This window comes from Cherax quadricarinatus, chromosome 12 (assembly GCF_038502225.1).
Source record: "Cherax quadricarinatus isolate ZL_2023a chromosome 12, ASM3850222v1, whole genome shotgun sequence".
NCBI classification, from domain to species: Eukaryota; Metazoa; Arthropoda; class Malacostraca; order Decapoda; family Parastacidae; genus Cherax; species Cherax quadricarinatus.
Window position 1 is genome coordinate 290,001 of NC_091303.1, and position 16,777 is coordinate 306,777.

Here is a 16,777-nt window from a genome sequence, read left to right on the forward strand (position 1 = left end):
ATATATACATATATATATATTATATATATACATATATATATATATATATATATATATACATATATATATATATATATATATATATATATATATATATATATATATATATATATGCTTACATATCTATATATTCATATGAGCTTGGGAGAGTGTGAAACATTTGCAGCGCTGGAAGGTAGCAAGTGTTCCTTGCGAAGCAGCTCCCTACGCTCTTACGCTCTTGTCGGTCACCTAGTCAGTTAGCCGTCACTGCATACATGACGCCAGAGGGAGTGTGAGTGTATACTAGCCACACACAATACAGTGCGTGTCGTGTATAAGAGCCACACACAGTGTAGCGCACGTATATACACCCGTCGCACATTGTAGTGTGAGTGTATACAAGCCTCACATACAAGCTACATACAGTGCAATGTACTTGTATACAAGTTCTCCCCCCCCCCCCGCACAAACAGTACAGCAGCATCCACCATCACCACCTCACACACCAACTTTCCCACACCCATCTCACCTACTTCATTCATCACCTTTAAAACACTCAACCTTTACCACACAACGCTTATTACATCCACAACTTTTTTAATATACCCAGCATCTAAATTATACACACAACTGTAATAATGAGCATAGAAGCTGAGACTATGTCATAAGGCTCATCAGCATATGCAACATTTCCATGCTTTCTTACATACATATATATATATATATATATATATATATATATATATATATATATATATATATATATATATATATATATATATATATATATATATATGCAATAAGATCACAGTAAACAGGTGATTTCAGAATATGCTGAACAACCACTCTGAAAAAATAGAGAAATTCCAAGCGCTTTAATATGAGTAGTCACGAAAGCGCTTGGAATTTCTCTATTTTTTCAGAGTGGTTGTTTTGTATATATATATATATATACACACATATATATAGATATATATATATATATATATATATATATATATATATATATATATATATATATATATATATATATATACAAAAAAAATCACTGTGAAAGAATAGTAAAATTCCAAGCGCTTTCGTGACTACTCACATTATAAAGGATAATGTGATAATGTAAGTAGTTACGAAAGCGCTTGGAATTTCACTATTGTTTCACAGTGGTTGTTTTGCATATTCTGAAATCACCTGTTTACTGTGATCTTATTGCACACACACACACACATACATTACATGTATATATATATATATATATATATATATATATATATATATATATATATATATATATATATATATATATATATATATATATATATATGTCGTGCCTAATATGTAAAACTGGTCAATTAGCAAGAACTCATTTAAAATTAAGTCCTTTCTAAAAATTTTTCTTATACGTTTAAAGATATATATTTTTCATTAATGTTGATGTAAAAATTTATAATTTTGCACCAAAAGGATCTTAGAAAACTTACCTAACCTTATTATAACAAGAGCAATTTATTTTAGCCTAACCCAACTAAATATATTTTAGATTTGTTCACAATAATTTAATACTAAACAAACACAGTGAAATATATTTTTTTCGTTAGGTTCAGAATGATTTTGGCGAAATTATTGCATAGGCAAGTTCTGCCTATTCGGCACGACATATATATTTATATATATATATATATATTTATATATATATATATATATATATATATATATATATATATATATATATATATATATATATATATATATATATATATATATATGTATATACTATATATATATATATATGTATATATATATATATATATATATATATATATATATATATATATATATATATATATATATAAATATATATTTATAATTTTTTTTCAACAAGTCGGCCGTCTCCCACCGAGGCAGGGTGACCCAAAAAGAAAGAAAATCCCCAAAAAGAAAACATTTTCATCCTCAGTCAACACTTTCACCTCACTCACACATAATCACTGTTTTTCCAGAGGTCGTCAGAACACAACAGTTATATATATATATATATATATATATATATATATATATATATATATATATATATATATATATATATATATATATATATATATGTATAATCTCACATAATAATTGAATGTTAGGAAGTGCGTGAATGTAAGTTTCCTGATAAAGATGCGGAAATATTAATACTGAAAAATATAATCACACTATATAGACCAACATGTGTGAAACAATAACAAAAATTATAAATAATTAAAATTCGCAGTACAACTCATCTGAGGATATAAAAATTGATTTAAGCATTAACCAAATATATTGAAAATGGTATTAAGCCTTCATCAACAAACTCAACCAATTTCTCTTCGTTGTAGATCAGTCAGAGGAACATGTTCTTAATCAAATTCCGGGCCTATTGTGATAAGAGGAACATGATGAGACGTTTCCACTTTCTTATTGAGGATCCCAGTGTGAGATCATTATTGTTCCTTTTTCAGTGAGGATGAGTGCCTTTTTATCTCACAGTGAAGATTAGTGTCCCTAACATTTGTTTTACAATGATGATAATGTCCTCATTTGCTCTTAACTTAGCATTCTCGTAATCCTTTATATTACTGAGTATCCCTTTAGTAGTTGAAGGTGTTCTTTGACTTTTCTCTTGCGTCTTTTCAATTTTCAAAGACTGGGTTTCCGTGTATTATCTTGAAAACGTCTCTGAATCAAATTAAACTTTCAGCCTTTGTGTGTCTTAATTACACAAAGCCAGTGATTGCTATGGGACAACTTATCTCCCAATTTTCACAGTATTAGGACCAATTTTTAGAGCGCATCGTACTCAGCCTTACTTCTGTAAGGCTGAATTTCCTGACAAACATATCCAAGACAATATTGCTGCTATTACTTTTATTTATTGTGTTGCGTATTGCTCCAAAAAGTATCAATATTGTAAGTATTGTGGTACTCGTTATCATCTTCCCTGTTTGCCATTTTTCATTAGTGTCACCATTATAATTACTTTCATTACTGTTTACATATCTTTCAGGATAATTGTTGCAGTCAAAGCCAGTGTCACATTCCAAGATTGGATCTCTACGATGAAACTTACAACATTTGCAGCTGATGTTACGTAAGCAAAAGTAACAGCAGCAGTATTAGCATCAACAAAAATAGAAGCAGTAGTAACATCAAAAACAGGAGCAGTAGAAGAAGAAACAGCTGCAGTAGAAGCAAAAACAGCAACAGTAGTAGGGAACTTTTGCATCTCCTGAAGGAGGAACAGCAGAGTTATTAACGGTTATAACTGGAACTTTAGCACCAATAACAAGAGAAAAATAAATGTTGCTGTTATTGCCATTATTACTAATACTGATCTGAACATTCAGCTCTATGTTCGCTATTTATGAGGTTCAACGCAATTTCTGGATCTGAGTTTTTCCCTATCTTCCTGCAAGAGCTTTTTCATTTTAGTGGCAACACGAAGAGTCTGGAGTTGGCCAAGTGAGAAAGTTGACCACAAACAATATTCCAGCAAAACAAACTTACAAATAAAGTTATGAGCGAACTCTAAGAAAAAAAAGAAAGAGCAAGAACTTTGCCAAAAGGAAAGTTCTAGTTTTTTTCTGAATCAGAAGACACGCCTCTTTTTCTTATTCTACCTTTAATTTTCATGAAACAATTTTTTCCTGCGTCTGGTCTAAAAAACTTAGAAACTTACAAATCCTTGTTACTGCCAACTTATTGTAATAATAGCAGTAATGAATATGCCAGATACCATATTCTCCACACACACACACACACACAAAAAAAAAAACAGACCCATCCAGCAACCATTCATCAAACTGACATATAAACAGAACTCTGTCTTCTCAGACAATATTCCTCCGTTACTCAAAATCCCTCCCTACAATATTAACCCCACTTCTCCCTTCCCTTTATTATTTCTCACAAAATATCCCTGTCACCTACACAAATCCTACAAATATATGCCCGGAAATAAAAGCAATGAATAAAACTTTGGAGAGATGAAAGTATATCACAAGTATTTAATGTAAGAGCACACAGAAGCAGTTCTAGACATCATCGCAGATACGAAGAAAAGCTAAACGGTATGATTCCCATTTAATTTTCCCAATGAATATTTAATGTTAGGAGGGAAGCTGACAATGGATGGGATAATGAATGTTACGAAAAAAGTGTTACTACTTTAATCTGAAGATTTCTCATATTAAATATAATTCAATTACAAAGGGAGCTCCTAGTGTTTGGGGCTCTTTTCTGTAATCTACAGTCAAATAGCAAAAGTTCCAGGAAAGAATATAACAGAAACAATCCCCATAAAATAAATAAAATTAGTCAAATTAGGAGTCGGTAAACAACAAAGGTTAAACTAATGATAGGAGAATTGTGACCGAAAACTGTGTCAGGAGACGTGGAGGAGCGGGCTGCTTCAGTCACTACTTCAGATCTGTCTATGACAAGATGATAAGGAACCATAAGAGATTTTGAGAGAAAATTTCAAGACACTTTAATCAGAAAAACCTTATACGACGTTTCATCCACACTGAAGCTTTATCGAGGAGGGTGAAACATTGTATAATAAAAGGTTTCTTGATAAAGTTGTCTTTGAAACTGATAATTGTCAGGTTATGCCATTGTCTGTCATGGAGATTAAAAAAAAAAATATTAGACAGCGAGACTGAACCTTATTTTTACTTCCATCGAGACAGAAAATCAAATACGGAATATTGCAGGAAGCGAGTGATCACTTTGTGGTCAAATTCCTCCACCCGGCGAAAATGAAAACCGTAGAACAGGAAAAATGTGACACAAACACACACACACACGCTCAACACATAGCTTTAAAAGGTTCTATAGAGGTCTCTAAACCAGGAGAGTGAACTCAATAGCAAGCCAGCGAAGAGACGGGGCCAAGAGATGAGAATCGATCTCTGCAACAATATACAGGCGAGTACACATACTAATACATTCACGAGACAATAGAACGCTTAGCCAAAAAAAAAAAAAATGCTACGAGACAACAAAGATTAATATTCATCAGGAGAAGAAATAAGAAATACAGAAAGTCCGTGGTTTAACCAGAACTGCTGGGAAAGCAAAGCAATTTGCAAGAGAACATGGAAAATGTACGGTACATGGATGATGCTAGAGGACAGGGAAAATTATGAAGAGATCTAATGAATACGCAAGGAAAGGAAATACAAATGTAAAGAAAAAGAATAAACCAAGGGAAGATTTGGACAATTAGTAAGATTACTAGTTTTAAACCAGCAAATTTAATATTTAAATCTGGGAAGGCAGAAACAAATTAAACTTTTAAATCTGTGAAGGTAGAGAAGAGAAAACCATTGTAGACGCTCGGTCCTGGGAGCTTTATCACTTACAATACATATCAAGTTAGAGTTGCATTCATTACCATTTCTTTGTTTCGGAATACCCGAAACAGACTAAAGAGTGAAAGGTGAGGAACTCCACATCGAACAAGCAGGAAGACCTAGGATAAATATCACATCTAACATCTTCCTTCATATGTTCTCCCGTCGGCCTCCTGAATCCCATGAATTAAAACTGATCTCTCCCTCTCCTCTTCCCACCGTTTTTCCTTCCGCATCTCTGGGTCCGAATTAAGCATCACCACTGCTGTGTGTGTGTGTGTGTGTGTGTGTGTGTACGTACTCGCCTAATTGTCGTTGTAGGAGCAGATCTTCAGCTCCTGGCCTCGCCTCCCTGCTGGCCGCTACTGGCTTCTCTCCTGGCTACCTGAGCCCTGTTATACACATTTTTAAAGCTATGTAAGGATTCCACCTCTATCATTTCACTGTCTAGGTTGTTCCACTACCTGACCACTCGAAGGCTCAAGAAATATTTCCTAACATCCCAATTGCTCGTCTGTGCGTTTAACATCTAGCTATGATCCTGTGCACCTGAGCCCCGCCTTTTAAACAGACTATATCTGTTCACCCTGCCCGTTCCTCTCAGTATTTTGTACGTCGTAATCATGTTACCTCTCGTTCTTCTGTTTTTTAATATCAGGTTCAGCTCCTCTAGCCTTTACTCGTAGCTCATACCCCTCAGTTGTGAAACTAATTTCGTTGCAAACATTTGTACTTTTTTTCAGTTTCCTTACCAGATGCGGGTTCCATACTAACGCTGCATGCTCCAAGATTGGCGTGTCATAAGTCGTCAATACCTCCTTGTTGATGTTCCTGTAAACTATGCTCATCCCAAGGTCCTTTTTCAGGAAGGTTTACAGCCTTTGTTCCCCGAGCCTGTACACTGTTTCAGTACGTCTTTGCCTTTCTCCGATTTTCATAACTTAGCATTTGCTAAGTTATGCGTGTGATCGTGCGTGCTTGCGTGCGCGCACACGCAAGCACGGTCAAACATTTCGCTCCTGCGAAATGTTTGACCGGAGTATTAAGGGGAGGTGCGTAGCAGGAATGTATACCTTTAAAGAAAACTGAAGGACAGGTATGGTGCAGCATTAATGGAAAAATGTGTGGTATGAATACTTATCTGAATCATACGATTATGTGCATCCAGCAAGGTGTCATCCTGTTTAACATGTAACAGTGAGTGTTTCAGAAAACAACAGTGTGTACAAGATAGGAGTGTACTAAAACACAGTGTTAATCCCTTTAGTTACGAAGGTAAAGTGTTGCTCAGATGACGAATAACGTGGAGGGTAGACTAATAAAAAATACAATTTGATAATCGACAGACTATGACATCATTGGGCGTCCAAGACAGTGGTTGTCGCGAGGAAATCTGCATATTTTGAACATTTCATGAGCGCCGTATGATTAATAAAATATATTTCCCAAACAAAGGCCTGCAAATAAAAACAGAGCATCATATAAGTTCAACGTACAGGCAAGATGCCAGGATAGATAATAACATACTATTAACTGGACTAGATGGGCTGTATATCGCAGAATAGAAAAAGTTGACAAAAAAAAAAAAAATACGTTACTGGAACAATTCATAACTAGCCTTAAAATTGGTTTCACACGTCATCCAAATTCATTTCTAGTTTATGGGCTAGTTGTAAATGAAAATAAACTATTAGTCACTATGAATTGTAGACCATAAACACTTTATAACATTTCATAAGTTTCTTTACAGCATATTAGACTGATGCTAGATTGAAATGTCCGCACTTAACGATGTAAATGACGTTACTCTTTTTATCTCCATTTTAACTAGCGAGCATTCGCTTTCCAAGCAAATACTGTCAATCCAGACGGATCACGAACATATGTGGCAGCGACCGCAATATAATTTGTCATTATTCGTAAAAACTTATGACTACTTTTAGAGAGGAACTTGTATCACTGAGATGAAGATGATGCAGCAACTCCACAAAACAGACACAAGCCATCAGAAGAGACGACAATTCTGGTTAACTTGTAAAGAACTTGTGATATCCACACGGAAGTTCGTCACAGCAAACTCGTAAAACAACTGGAAGAAATGTCTGAACAAATTCAATACATCTTGAGGCAAAACGTGAAGTTCTGAGGTGTAACTCTCGCGCTGATAACTCCCGAGTATTTTTTCTTTGACACACATACTCAAGTTGCGTGCGTGCGTGTGTGTGTGTGTGTGTGTGTGTGTGTGTGTGTGTGTGTGTGTGTGTGTGTGTGTGTGTGTGTGTGTGTGTGTGTTTGTGTGTGTGTATTAAATGTGTGCTCAGTGTTTCGGGATTAACTGTGCTGAACAAAAGTTTGGCAGGTCTATATATGTCCACAAAGATTTCCGAAAATGCTACCCATTTCATATAATTATATCCACAAGCAAAAGAGGTTTATAGTTCAACAGATGATTCTCGATCATGCTTCACCCCGCCCACATGCTGACACGTCCTCAGGTGTTCTTGCTTTCCTGCTGCTTAACCTGACCATCACTTGATTTGGTTTTACTTTTCTTACGTGTACTTTGATCAAATATACTTTCTTGTAACCAGTGCATGATACTGACTGAAGCTACAGAATCGAAACTTTTCCTATTAAATATTTTAAGTGTTACCGCACGTGCTTCTTTTTTCTCTTCTTGTGAGCACCATATACCAGGTTTATACAATATTAACAAATCTAATAGTATAAACCAGCGTAATAATTTGGAGTCTACTAGTAGAGGACTTGTATATTATCAAGCGTCCAACATTTTGGCTTATGATGCCGAGGTGAACTTGCCAGCACTCACTCACATATAACTCAAGTTGAAAAAGATGACAATAATCAACTCACACATTACTCTGAGATTGACGGGTTGACTCTCTCCCTCGCCCTCCAGGTTGACAGCAGCGCAGGTGTATAGTCCAGCGGCCTCCCTCGTGATCTTCTGCAGTACCAGCGTCTGGTTCTGCAGGATGATGCCCCGAGTGACGCGGTGCTCCACAGGCACTCCCTGGGTGAGATACGAAGTGATACTAGGAGCGCGCTTGGCCTAGCCATTAGTAAGGATCCCCCATGACGAGAGTTTACGTTGTTACTAGTTGGGAAAGAATGTGATGACAGGAGCTCCCTGTTGAGATAAACATTAATTAAAGCCCATTAGAGAAATATACGCTAACGAAGGCTCTGGGGCCACCATGGCTATCTACGAATGACCACTGGAGCAAACAAAAATTGGCTAGGATTTCTGTTCACAGTATGCTCTTCACGAATAATGATAATTTGATTAAAAAGGCTTGATGAAGTAGACTAGTGATATTTATATTTATGGGCTTCAAGAGACATACACAGATTAGTGAAGACCCTGGAGAAGAATCTGATTGGTAAAAACGCTATGAAAGAAGCGGATTATTGGCAGCCATTGGTGATGATACGTCAAGTTTGGAGTGTCCTAGTTGACGTAGTGCTTCACGTGAATTTTCCTGTAAATATGGGAAGAAAGCTAGAAGGAAACCTTGTGGTGCGTAACAAAAAATCAGAGAACCCCTGGAAAATGTAATTCGTTACACGAGACGAGATAAGAATAAATAGGGTTAGAAGCTCTCTCTCAACACCTCTCGGTACACTGTTGGCAGTGAAAATGAGACCTAGAATGCAGTATACAAAAATTGCATGGAAATTTGTAGAGAAAGGATGACTATTAAACTGAACCCTGTTACCAGTAACAATAATTTCTCACAGTCATCATAATTACCGTAATGACAGGTGTCACTTGACATTTTGATTAGTGTCCCTTCTTATCTCAGTGCACAAAAGGAATACAGCAGTATTCATTATATTTACTGTTTATTTGAAAGAAAATCGTATTTGCTTAAAGCTGTTAAGCTAAGTATTTACATGCTCTTGCATTTATAAGATAAGATAACCCAGGAAAGTCAGTGCGTCATCGAGGACTATCTAACTTATTTCCATTGTGGTCCTCAATCTTGTCCCCCAGGATGCGACCGACACCAGTCGACTAACACCCAGGTACCTATTTGCTGCTGCTAGGTGAATAGGACAGCAGGTGTAAGGAAAGGTGTGGAAATGTTTTCACCCACCGGAAATCGAACCCGGGCCCTCCGTGTATGAAGCTTTAGCCACCAGGCCACCGGTCCTGATGGCCTGAAGTGTACCAAAAACCTCAGCCAAAAAACCTTACATATTTTCGTAAAGGCGTTTTACTCCTAATTATCATACAAATATTTCTCATTGATAAATAATACTAATACTAATAATTTATATGGCACTGAGATTTATGATTCTTCTTTCTGTTATCTGATATGCATATGTCCGCACTGTTTACACAAATAACCCGCACATAAAAGAGAGAAGCTTACGACGACGTTTCGGTCCGACTTGGACCATTGACAAAGTCACACTAGTGTGACTTTGTCATTGGTCCAAGTCGGACCGAAACGTCGTCGTAAGCTTCTCTCTTTTATGTGCGGGTTATTTGTGTATCGTTCCAGTCACGGTATTGTGCCTTTTTGTTATTTATTTCCGCACTGTTTACTTGTATTATTTTTGCATGTAGTTCTGATTGTTCCATTTTCTAAAAGTTTTCCATGTTTTGTAGCTTCAGTATTTTTTTTTTTAAATTCCGGTTTCTGTGTCTTAGCTAAACTTTACACCTACTTCCTTTCTCAGTGCCATCTTTTAGGGAAATGATTGCTGCGTATCTCTCCCTGCCTAGCTCTCTCTCTCTCTCTCCCTCTCTCTCTCACTGCCACACACACACACACACACACACACACGGGACCAGGAGCTATGGCTCGACCCCTGCAACCACAAGTAGGTGAGTACACACACACACACACACACAGAGCTAAACCTAGTTACTGATGACATGATTACGATGTATAAAACACAGAGGTTGACAAGGTGGACGACGGGAAGCGTGTTTGAGAGGTCACAGCTGTAAGTTAAAAGCATAGATGAGTTATTAAGTGGAACGACCTAAACCATCTAAGCGGTAGATACAGAATCCATACATAGCTCTAAGAATCGGTATGAGAGGGCTCACGCAGTCTCAAGATATTGAAACCCAGAGGCCAGGAGAGAGGCTGGGCCTGGAAATGAGAATCGACTCCTGCAACCACAATCAGGCAGGTACACACATTACCAAGGCTCTTGCAGTTGCCTCAGTTCCTCGCTTCTTTTGTTACTGATATTGCTTCATGTTTCCTCCTACCTCTCCGACGTCACTTTAGCCACGTCTCTTCCTATTCCCTCACCGTAACCCGCAGGATGCCACACTTCCTCAAGCACTGTTTCATTCAACCACCCGTAAACCTTATTTGACACTGGTAAATCTCACTTTCTTTGCGCAATCCAAGTCAATAAACTACTATGCATATGTAGTGTTCCCCTGAAATGTGTTTCTGTGATGGATACGCGAAGAATGGTTTGTAGATGAAAATTTGGAACAGTAATATGAAGTGACTGACCTTTGTGATTTTTTAATTGTTCTTTGACTGTGGTTTCTTTGGCATTCAATATAATTATCTCCTACCTGGTTTCTTCCCACTTAATCCATTAAACATATACCTGTAATATTTTTAAACTTAATGGCTAAACAAATACGGATCTGAATCACTGCTTACTTCTAAGATTTCTATCTCGTACACTCAGCTTCATCTCTAATCTCCTTTGAGTCGCTGACCATCATGTGTTAACGTGAACTTAAGGCCGAGTCAGAGTAAATTAAGCCAAACGTATACCATATTTCCGTCAAATTTCTAACTTATCAACATCTTTCAGTGGTATGAAGTCACATCATCCTGAGCAACTCGTTCCCACTCGCCTCTCCAGCGTATCCAGGGGATCAGAGCTTCTCACCCACATTCTTTACTCCTCTGTGGTTGGTTGCCTCGCTCTTTAGTAATTCCTGACATTTAGATAATTTCTGATATCATTATTGTTTCCTGTTGATTCCCTACTTGTTATATGTTGATTTCCGGATTACTGTGTTGATTCCTGTTAAAACTGGTCCACGACTTCAGTCAGCTATTGTTGTACTTTACAAATAACATTTAGGTCCAGAAAGTTTGATTTACCGAGGTGTTTCAGCTACCTGGAAGTCTTCCCTAAAATCTGCATGTGTATTTTTAATGCGTCGACGGCTCACCGTTAATGACTACCTCGGTTAGCAATTTACATAATGAGAAGGATATATAACATATCAGAGGGGGCGCCCTGCTTCAGACATACGGGATGCCAAGTCAGCATGTTTTGGAAGTGTAGATATGCAGTGTTCGAAGTCTTGTTATAAATAAATAAAATAAATAAGAACCTTGCAAGGCGATTTATCTCTCTCCTTGACCAGGGTCTGTCATTTCAGCAAAACTTCGAACACCGGAAAGATGTTGATGTTTCTGTCGTGAACATGACCAGTTAAATCTAGGTTCCTCAAAACGGCAGTTACACTCTGGAAGTTTCCTTCAAGATCATCACTTCATCTGCGACCATTCATTTCTAGAATGAATTCAGTCTAGGACATAGTCGCAAAACATTCAGACATTAAAGAATTAACACACCAACTTCCAACCTAACTCGGTTGTACGTTTTATCTTTCATTATTTTAAAGATTCTAAAAGTTAATTTAGGAAAGATTTTTGTATGATCAGAAGTAATAGCTTGTAGCCCATCAATAAGTGTATTTGGTGTGACATTTCAAGTAGACAGTAGCTTTGACTCTGTTACTTACCCTTTGCTATTTTATAAATGTGAGTATTTTTTATTTACTCTCACTAACATATTTTAAATTGAGTAACCTCTGTACTCATTAAAACACCAAAAAGCTTATAAATGAAATTAAGCATCGTTCTACATAAACTTATTTTGGAAAAATTATATTTTGCATTATTGATTTACTCTATGTGCCTTTGCATAATTAGAATTGTGCTTGAAACTTTATGAAAATCAAATATAAATGCTATTAAAACCTGAGATGTATGACTGCCTCTGAATATCAGGGAGCTTCACTGATCGTTAGATATTAGACCACAAACGCGACCGTCTATAACAAGGAAAGTTTTCTCGTTAAACAAATTCATGTTGCATATAAAGAATTTAAGGAAATACATATTAGTCTGCATTATGCATTAAAAACTGTCTATGAATAATATGAAAACTTACACAACTGGCACGCCTCAGGATACAGAATATGTTATCCATAATTTAAATTTCTTGATGATGGTGATGAATGACCATATACGAGCACAGGTAATATATAAGAATAAGGCACAAAAAATACAAATATATATAATTCCTTTGATTCAGTTATGATAAGTTTCAGTATCTATAAAAAATGCTGTATCTTTTGTCTCCGAACATAGGCTAATTTTCAATTCCCTTTATGAAGATCCTGCTTTAGCAGGCTCTACATAAAGGGAATTGAAAAGAGGAAGAACCTGCTTTAGTAGGATCTTCCTCTGATTTTCATCATTTGGTATTCCTTTCTGTTCTCTAACCTTTTGGTTTCTTTCCATTTCTTCAGCCAGTTGCCACTCCCTCTTACTGTCTTAGGTGCTCGCCCATCTCCCTGGACGACCCAAGTACTACATCACTGACAAAAAGTTTATACTCACATTATGAAACCAGAAGACTCTATGCACCACGGGATTAGCGTTAATGTGACATTCAAAGTAAACATCGTCGGCTTCCTTGATGTTGTCTGGGTTGAGGTTACTTCCCATCTGTAGCGTCACCACTGGCTTGTCTGTCCACGCACACAGAAATATTTAATTAATATAAATATTATAAAGTATTAATATTAGTATAACAATAATAATTATTATTATAATTATTAAAATAACAATAATAAGGAAGGAGGCCCCACTGCTGTACACAAATACCCAACAGGTGAAGTAAATTTATGACTTCTGTGGAAACCATGGGAATTGGCGAAAAACTAATAAGGCCAAAATTGCGTTTTAGTTGCACTGATAGGAACACGCGCGCGCTTGTGTGTGTGTGTGTGTGTGTGTGTGTGTGTGTGTGTGTGTGTGTGTGTGTGTGTGTGTGTGTGTGTGTGTGTGTGTGTACACTCGCCCAATTGTACTCAACCAATTGTGGTTGCAAAGGTCGAGTCATGTGTGTGTATTCACCTAGTTGCACTCACCTAGTTGTGGTTACAGGCGTCGAGTCACAGCTCCTGGCCCCGCCTCTTCACTGTCGCTACTTAGGTCACTCTCACTGTTCCATGAGCATCATACCTCTTCTTAAAGCTATGTATGGAGCCTGCCTCCACTACATCACTTTCTAAACTATTCCACTTCCTGACAACTCTCTGAAGAAATACTTCCTAACATCCCTGTAACTCATCTGAGTCTAACATGACTCAAGAAATCGTTATGACACGATTGCATACAAACCATACCCCCGGCCGGGATTGAACCCGCGGTCATAGAGTCTCAAAACTCCAGCCCGTCGCGTTAGCCACTAGACCAGCTAGCCACAATAAGATTCATCCAACTAGGTATATTTCTACACCATAGGAAGGTTAGCACAGGCACCTCTGTGACCACAAATGCAAGTTTTTACAGACGAATCTCCAGCTAGCGTGGCCGTGACGAACTCTAGCTCAAGTCCCTTCACTGCCGTCAACATGACTCAAGAAATCGTAATGACACGATTGCAAACAAACCATACCCCCGGCCGGGATTGAACCCGCGGTCATAGAGTCTCAAAACTCCAGCCCGTCGCGTTAGCCACTAGACCAGCTAGCCACAATAAGATTCATCCAACTAGGTATATTTCTACACCATAGGAAGGTTAGCACAGGCACCTCTGTGACCACAAATGCAAGTTTTTACAGACGAATCTCCAGCTAGCGTGGCCGTGACGAACTCTAGCTCAAGTCCCTTCACTGCCGTCAACATGACTCAAGAAATCGTAATGACACGATTGCAAACAAACCATACCCCCGGCCGGGATTGAACCCGCGGTCATAGAGTCTCAAAACTCCAGCCCGTCGCGTTAGCCACTAGACCAGCTAGCCACAATAAGATTCATCCAACTAGGTATATTTCTACACCATAGGAAGGTTAGCACAGGCACCTCTGTGACCACAAATGCAAGTTTTTACAGACGAATCTCCAGCTAGCGTGGCCGTGACGAACTCTAGCTCAAGTCCCTTCACTGCCGTCAACATGACTCAAGAAATCGTAATGACACGATTGCAAACAAACCATACCCCCGGCCGGGATTGAACCCGCGGTCATAGAGTCTCAAAACTCCAGCCCGTCGCGTTAGCCACTAGACCAGCTAGCCACAATAAGATTCATCCAACTAGGTATATTTCTACACCATAGGAAGGTTAGCACAGGCACCTCTGTGACCACAAATGCAATTTTTACAGACGAATCTCCAGCTAGCGTGGCCGTGACGAACTCTAGCTCAAGTCCCTTCACTGCCGTCAACATGACTCAAGAAATCGTAATGACACGATTGCAAACAAACCATACCCCCGACCGGGATTGAACCCGCGGTCATAGAGTCTCAAAACTCCAGCCCGTCGCGTTAGCCACTAGACCACTATGGTGTAGAAATATACCTAGTTGGATGAATCTTATTGTGGCTAGCTGGTCTAGTGGCTAACGCGACGGGCTGGAGTTTTGAGACTCTGTGACCGCGGGTTCAATCCCGGCCGGGGGTATGGTTTGTTTGCTATCGTGTCATTACGATTTCTTGAGTCATGTTGACGGCAGTGAAGGGACTTGAGCTAGAGTTCGTCACGGCCACGCTAGCTGGAGATTCGTCTGTAAAAACTTGCATTTGTGGTCACAGAGGTGCCTGTGCTAACCTTCCTATGGTGTAGAAATATACCTAGTTGGATGAATCTTATTGTGGCTAGCTGGTTTAGTGGCTAACGCGACGGGCTGGAGTTTTGAGACTCTATGACCGCGGGTTCAATCCCGGCCGGGGGTATGGTTCATCTGAGTCTAACTTTTAACTGTGACCCCTTGTTGCTGTGTCCCCTCTCTGGAACATTCTGTCTGTCCACCTTGTCGATTCCTCTCAGTATTTTACATGTTATCATGTACCCTTATCCCCCCTGTCCTCCAGTGTCGTCAGGCTGATTTTTTTTAATCTATCCCTTAACTCCGGGACTAGTCTTGTTGCAAACCATTGCACTTTCTCTAATTTCTTGACGTGCTTCACCAGGTGTGGGTTCTGTACTAGTGCTGCATACTGCAATATGGGCCTGACGTACACGTTGTGCAGAGTCTTGAACGATTCCTTACCTATTCTTAGGTTTACCAGGCGCCTATATGCTGCAGCAGTTATTTGGTTTATGTGCCCCTCATATGTTTCTCCATTCCTATAATTTGTTTGCCTTTCTTTTGCCTAGGTGGGTTCTATCCTATGGATTTTTTGCGCTGGGTTTTTGCCCTACCCTCGTGAGCTTACCTCCCCCTCCCCCAGCAACAGCCTGTCTGACAGACCTACAAAGAGAGGGCAGCACACATTGTGTATCTTACAGTTAAGGCCCTGAGGACGTTACTGTTGATCATGGCCGCCTCTGCCTCTATAAAGATGCTGAACCCCCTTTCCCAATCATCCGACCTTCACTCAAATGACAACTTTTATCTTTTCAAAATTCGTGTACACCAGTGTTAAAGAAAAGACTCATGTTAACCCACTGAAACCAAATTCTGGAATGATCTATATAAAATTAATCAGGCAGCACCGGGAATGCTGATACTTGTATGAATCTTTTTATAGTTGCAGCCTTGAAAGAATAAACAATCAATTCAGGCAGCTACTGGAAGGGACATCTTGGGGATACATATTAATAATAATAATAATAATAATAATAATAATAATAATATCTATTATTCTATTCCAATAGATATTATTAGAAGTACTTTTAGTAGTAGTAGTAGTAGTAGTGATGGTAGTAGTAGTAGTAGTAGCAGTGGTAATAACCGTAGTAGTAATAATAATAGTAGAATAAATTGAAAGGAATTATAAAACTTTGCAGTGCATCAAGAATCAAGATCAAGTAAAAACTAAATTTTCTTCAGTAAAATAAAGATATGCTATGTAGAAACAAATAAAAGTGAACAACGTAGCATAAACCACAACTAAAAACAATAACGGCAAAAAGTTTTTTCCATAAATTGCATCAATGCGCGAGGAATCCAGACTGGGAGTCAAAAACACCACCGTCCTTCGTGGCAGGAAAAGTTACTATGGGTTCGTGACCAGCAGTCCGTAAGGCGGAGATTATGGTATAGTGAACTGCATATCAAGGGTTTTGTAGAGTGGAGAGAGGGAAGCGTGGAGTGAAGCTGGCATATAGGGAACTGTCGAGGGAGGCAGTGTGTGATGCCATGGTTGGGGGAAGG

The 16,777-nt window shown here is 38.3% G+C and overlaps 1 protein-coding gene across 1 annotated transcript in view; it reads right to left on the bottom strand.

Moving 5' to 3' along the window:
* Window positions 1-16,777, bottom strand: part of LOC128686531 (neural cell adhesion molecule 2-like) — a 927,464-nt gene that overhangs the window by 135,963 nt on the left and 774,724 nt on the right. The window contains exons 9-10 of the mRNA XM_070084201.1: window positions 13,013-13,143; window positions 8,235-8,394 (exon numbers count right to left, since the gene is read on the bottom strand). Coding sequence (XP_069940302.1) covers window positions 8,235-8,394; window positions 13,013-13,143 — 291 coding nt within the window. The remainder of the gene's footprint in view (window positions 1-8,234; window positions 8,395-13,012; window positions 13,144-16,777) is intronic.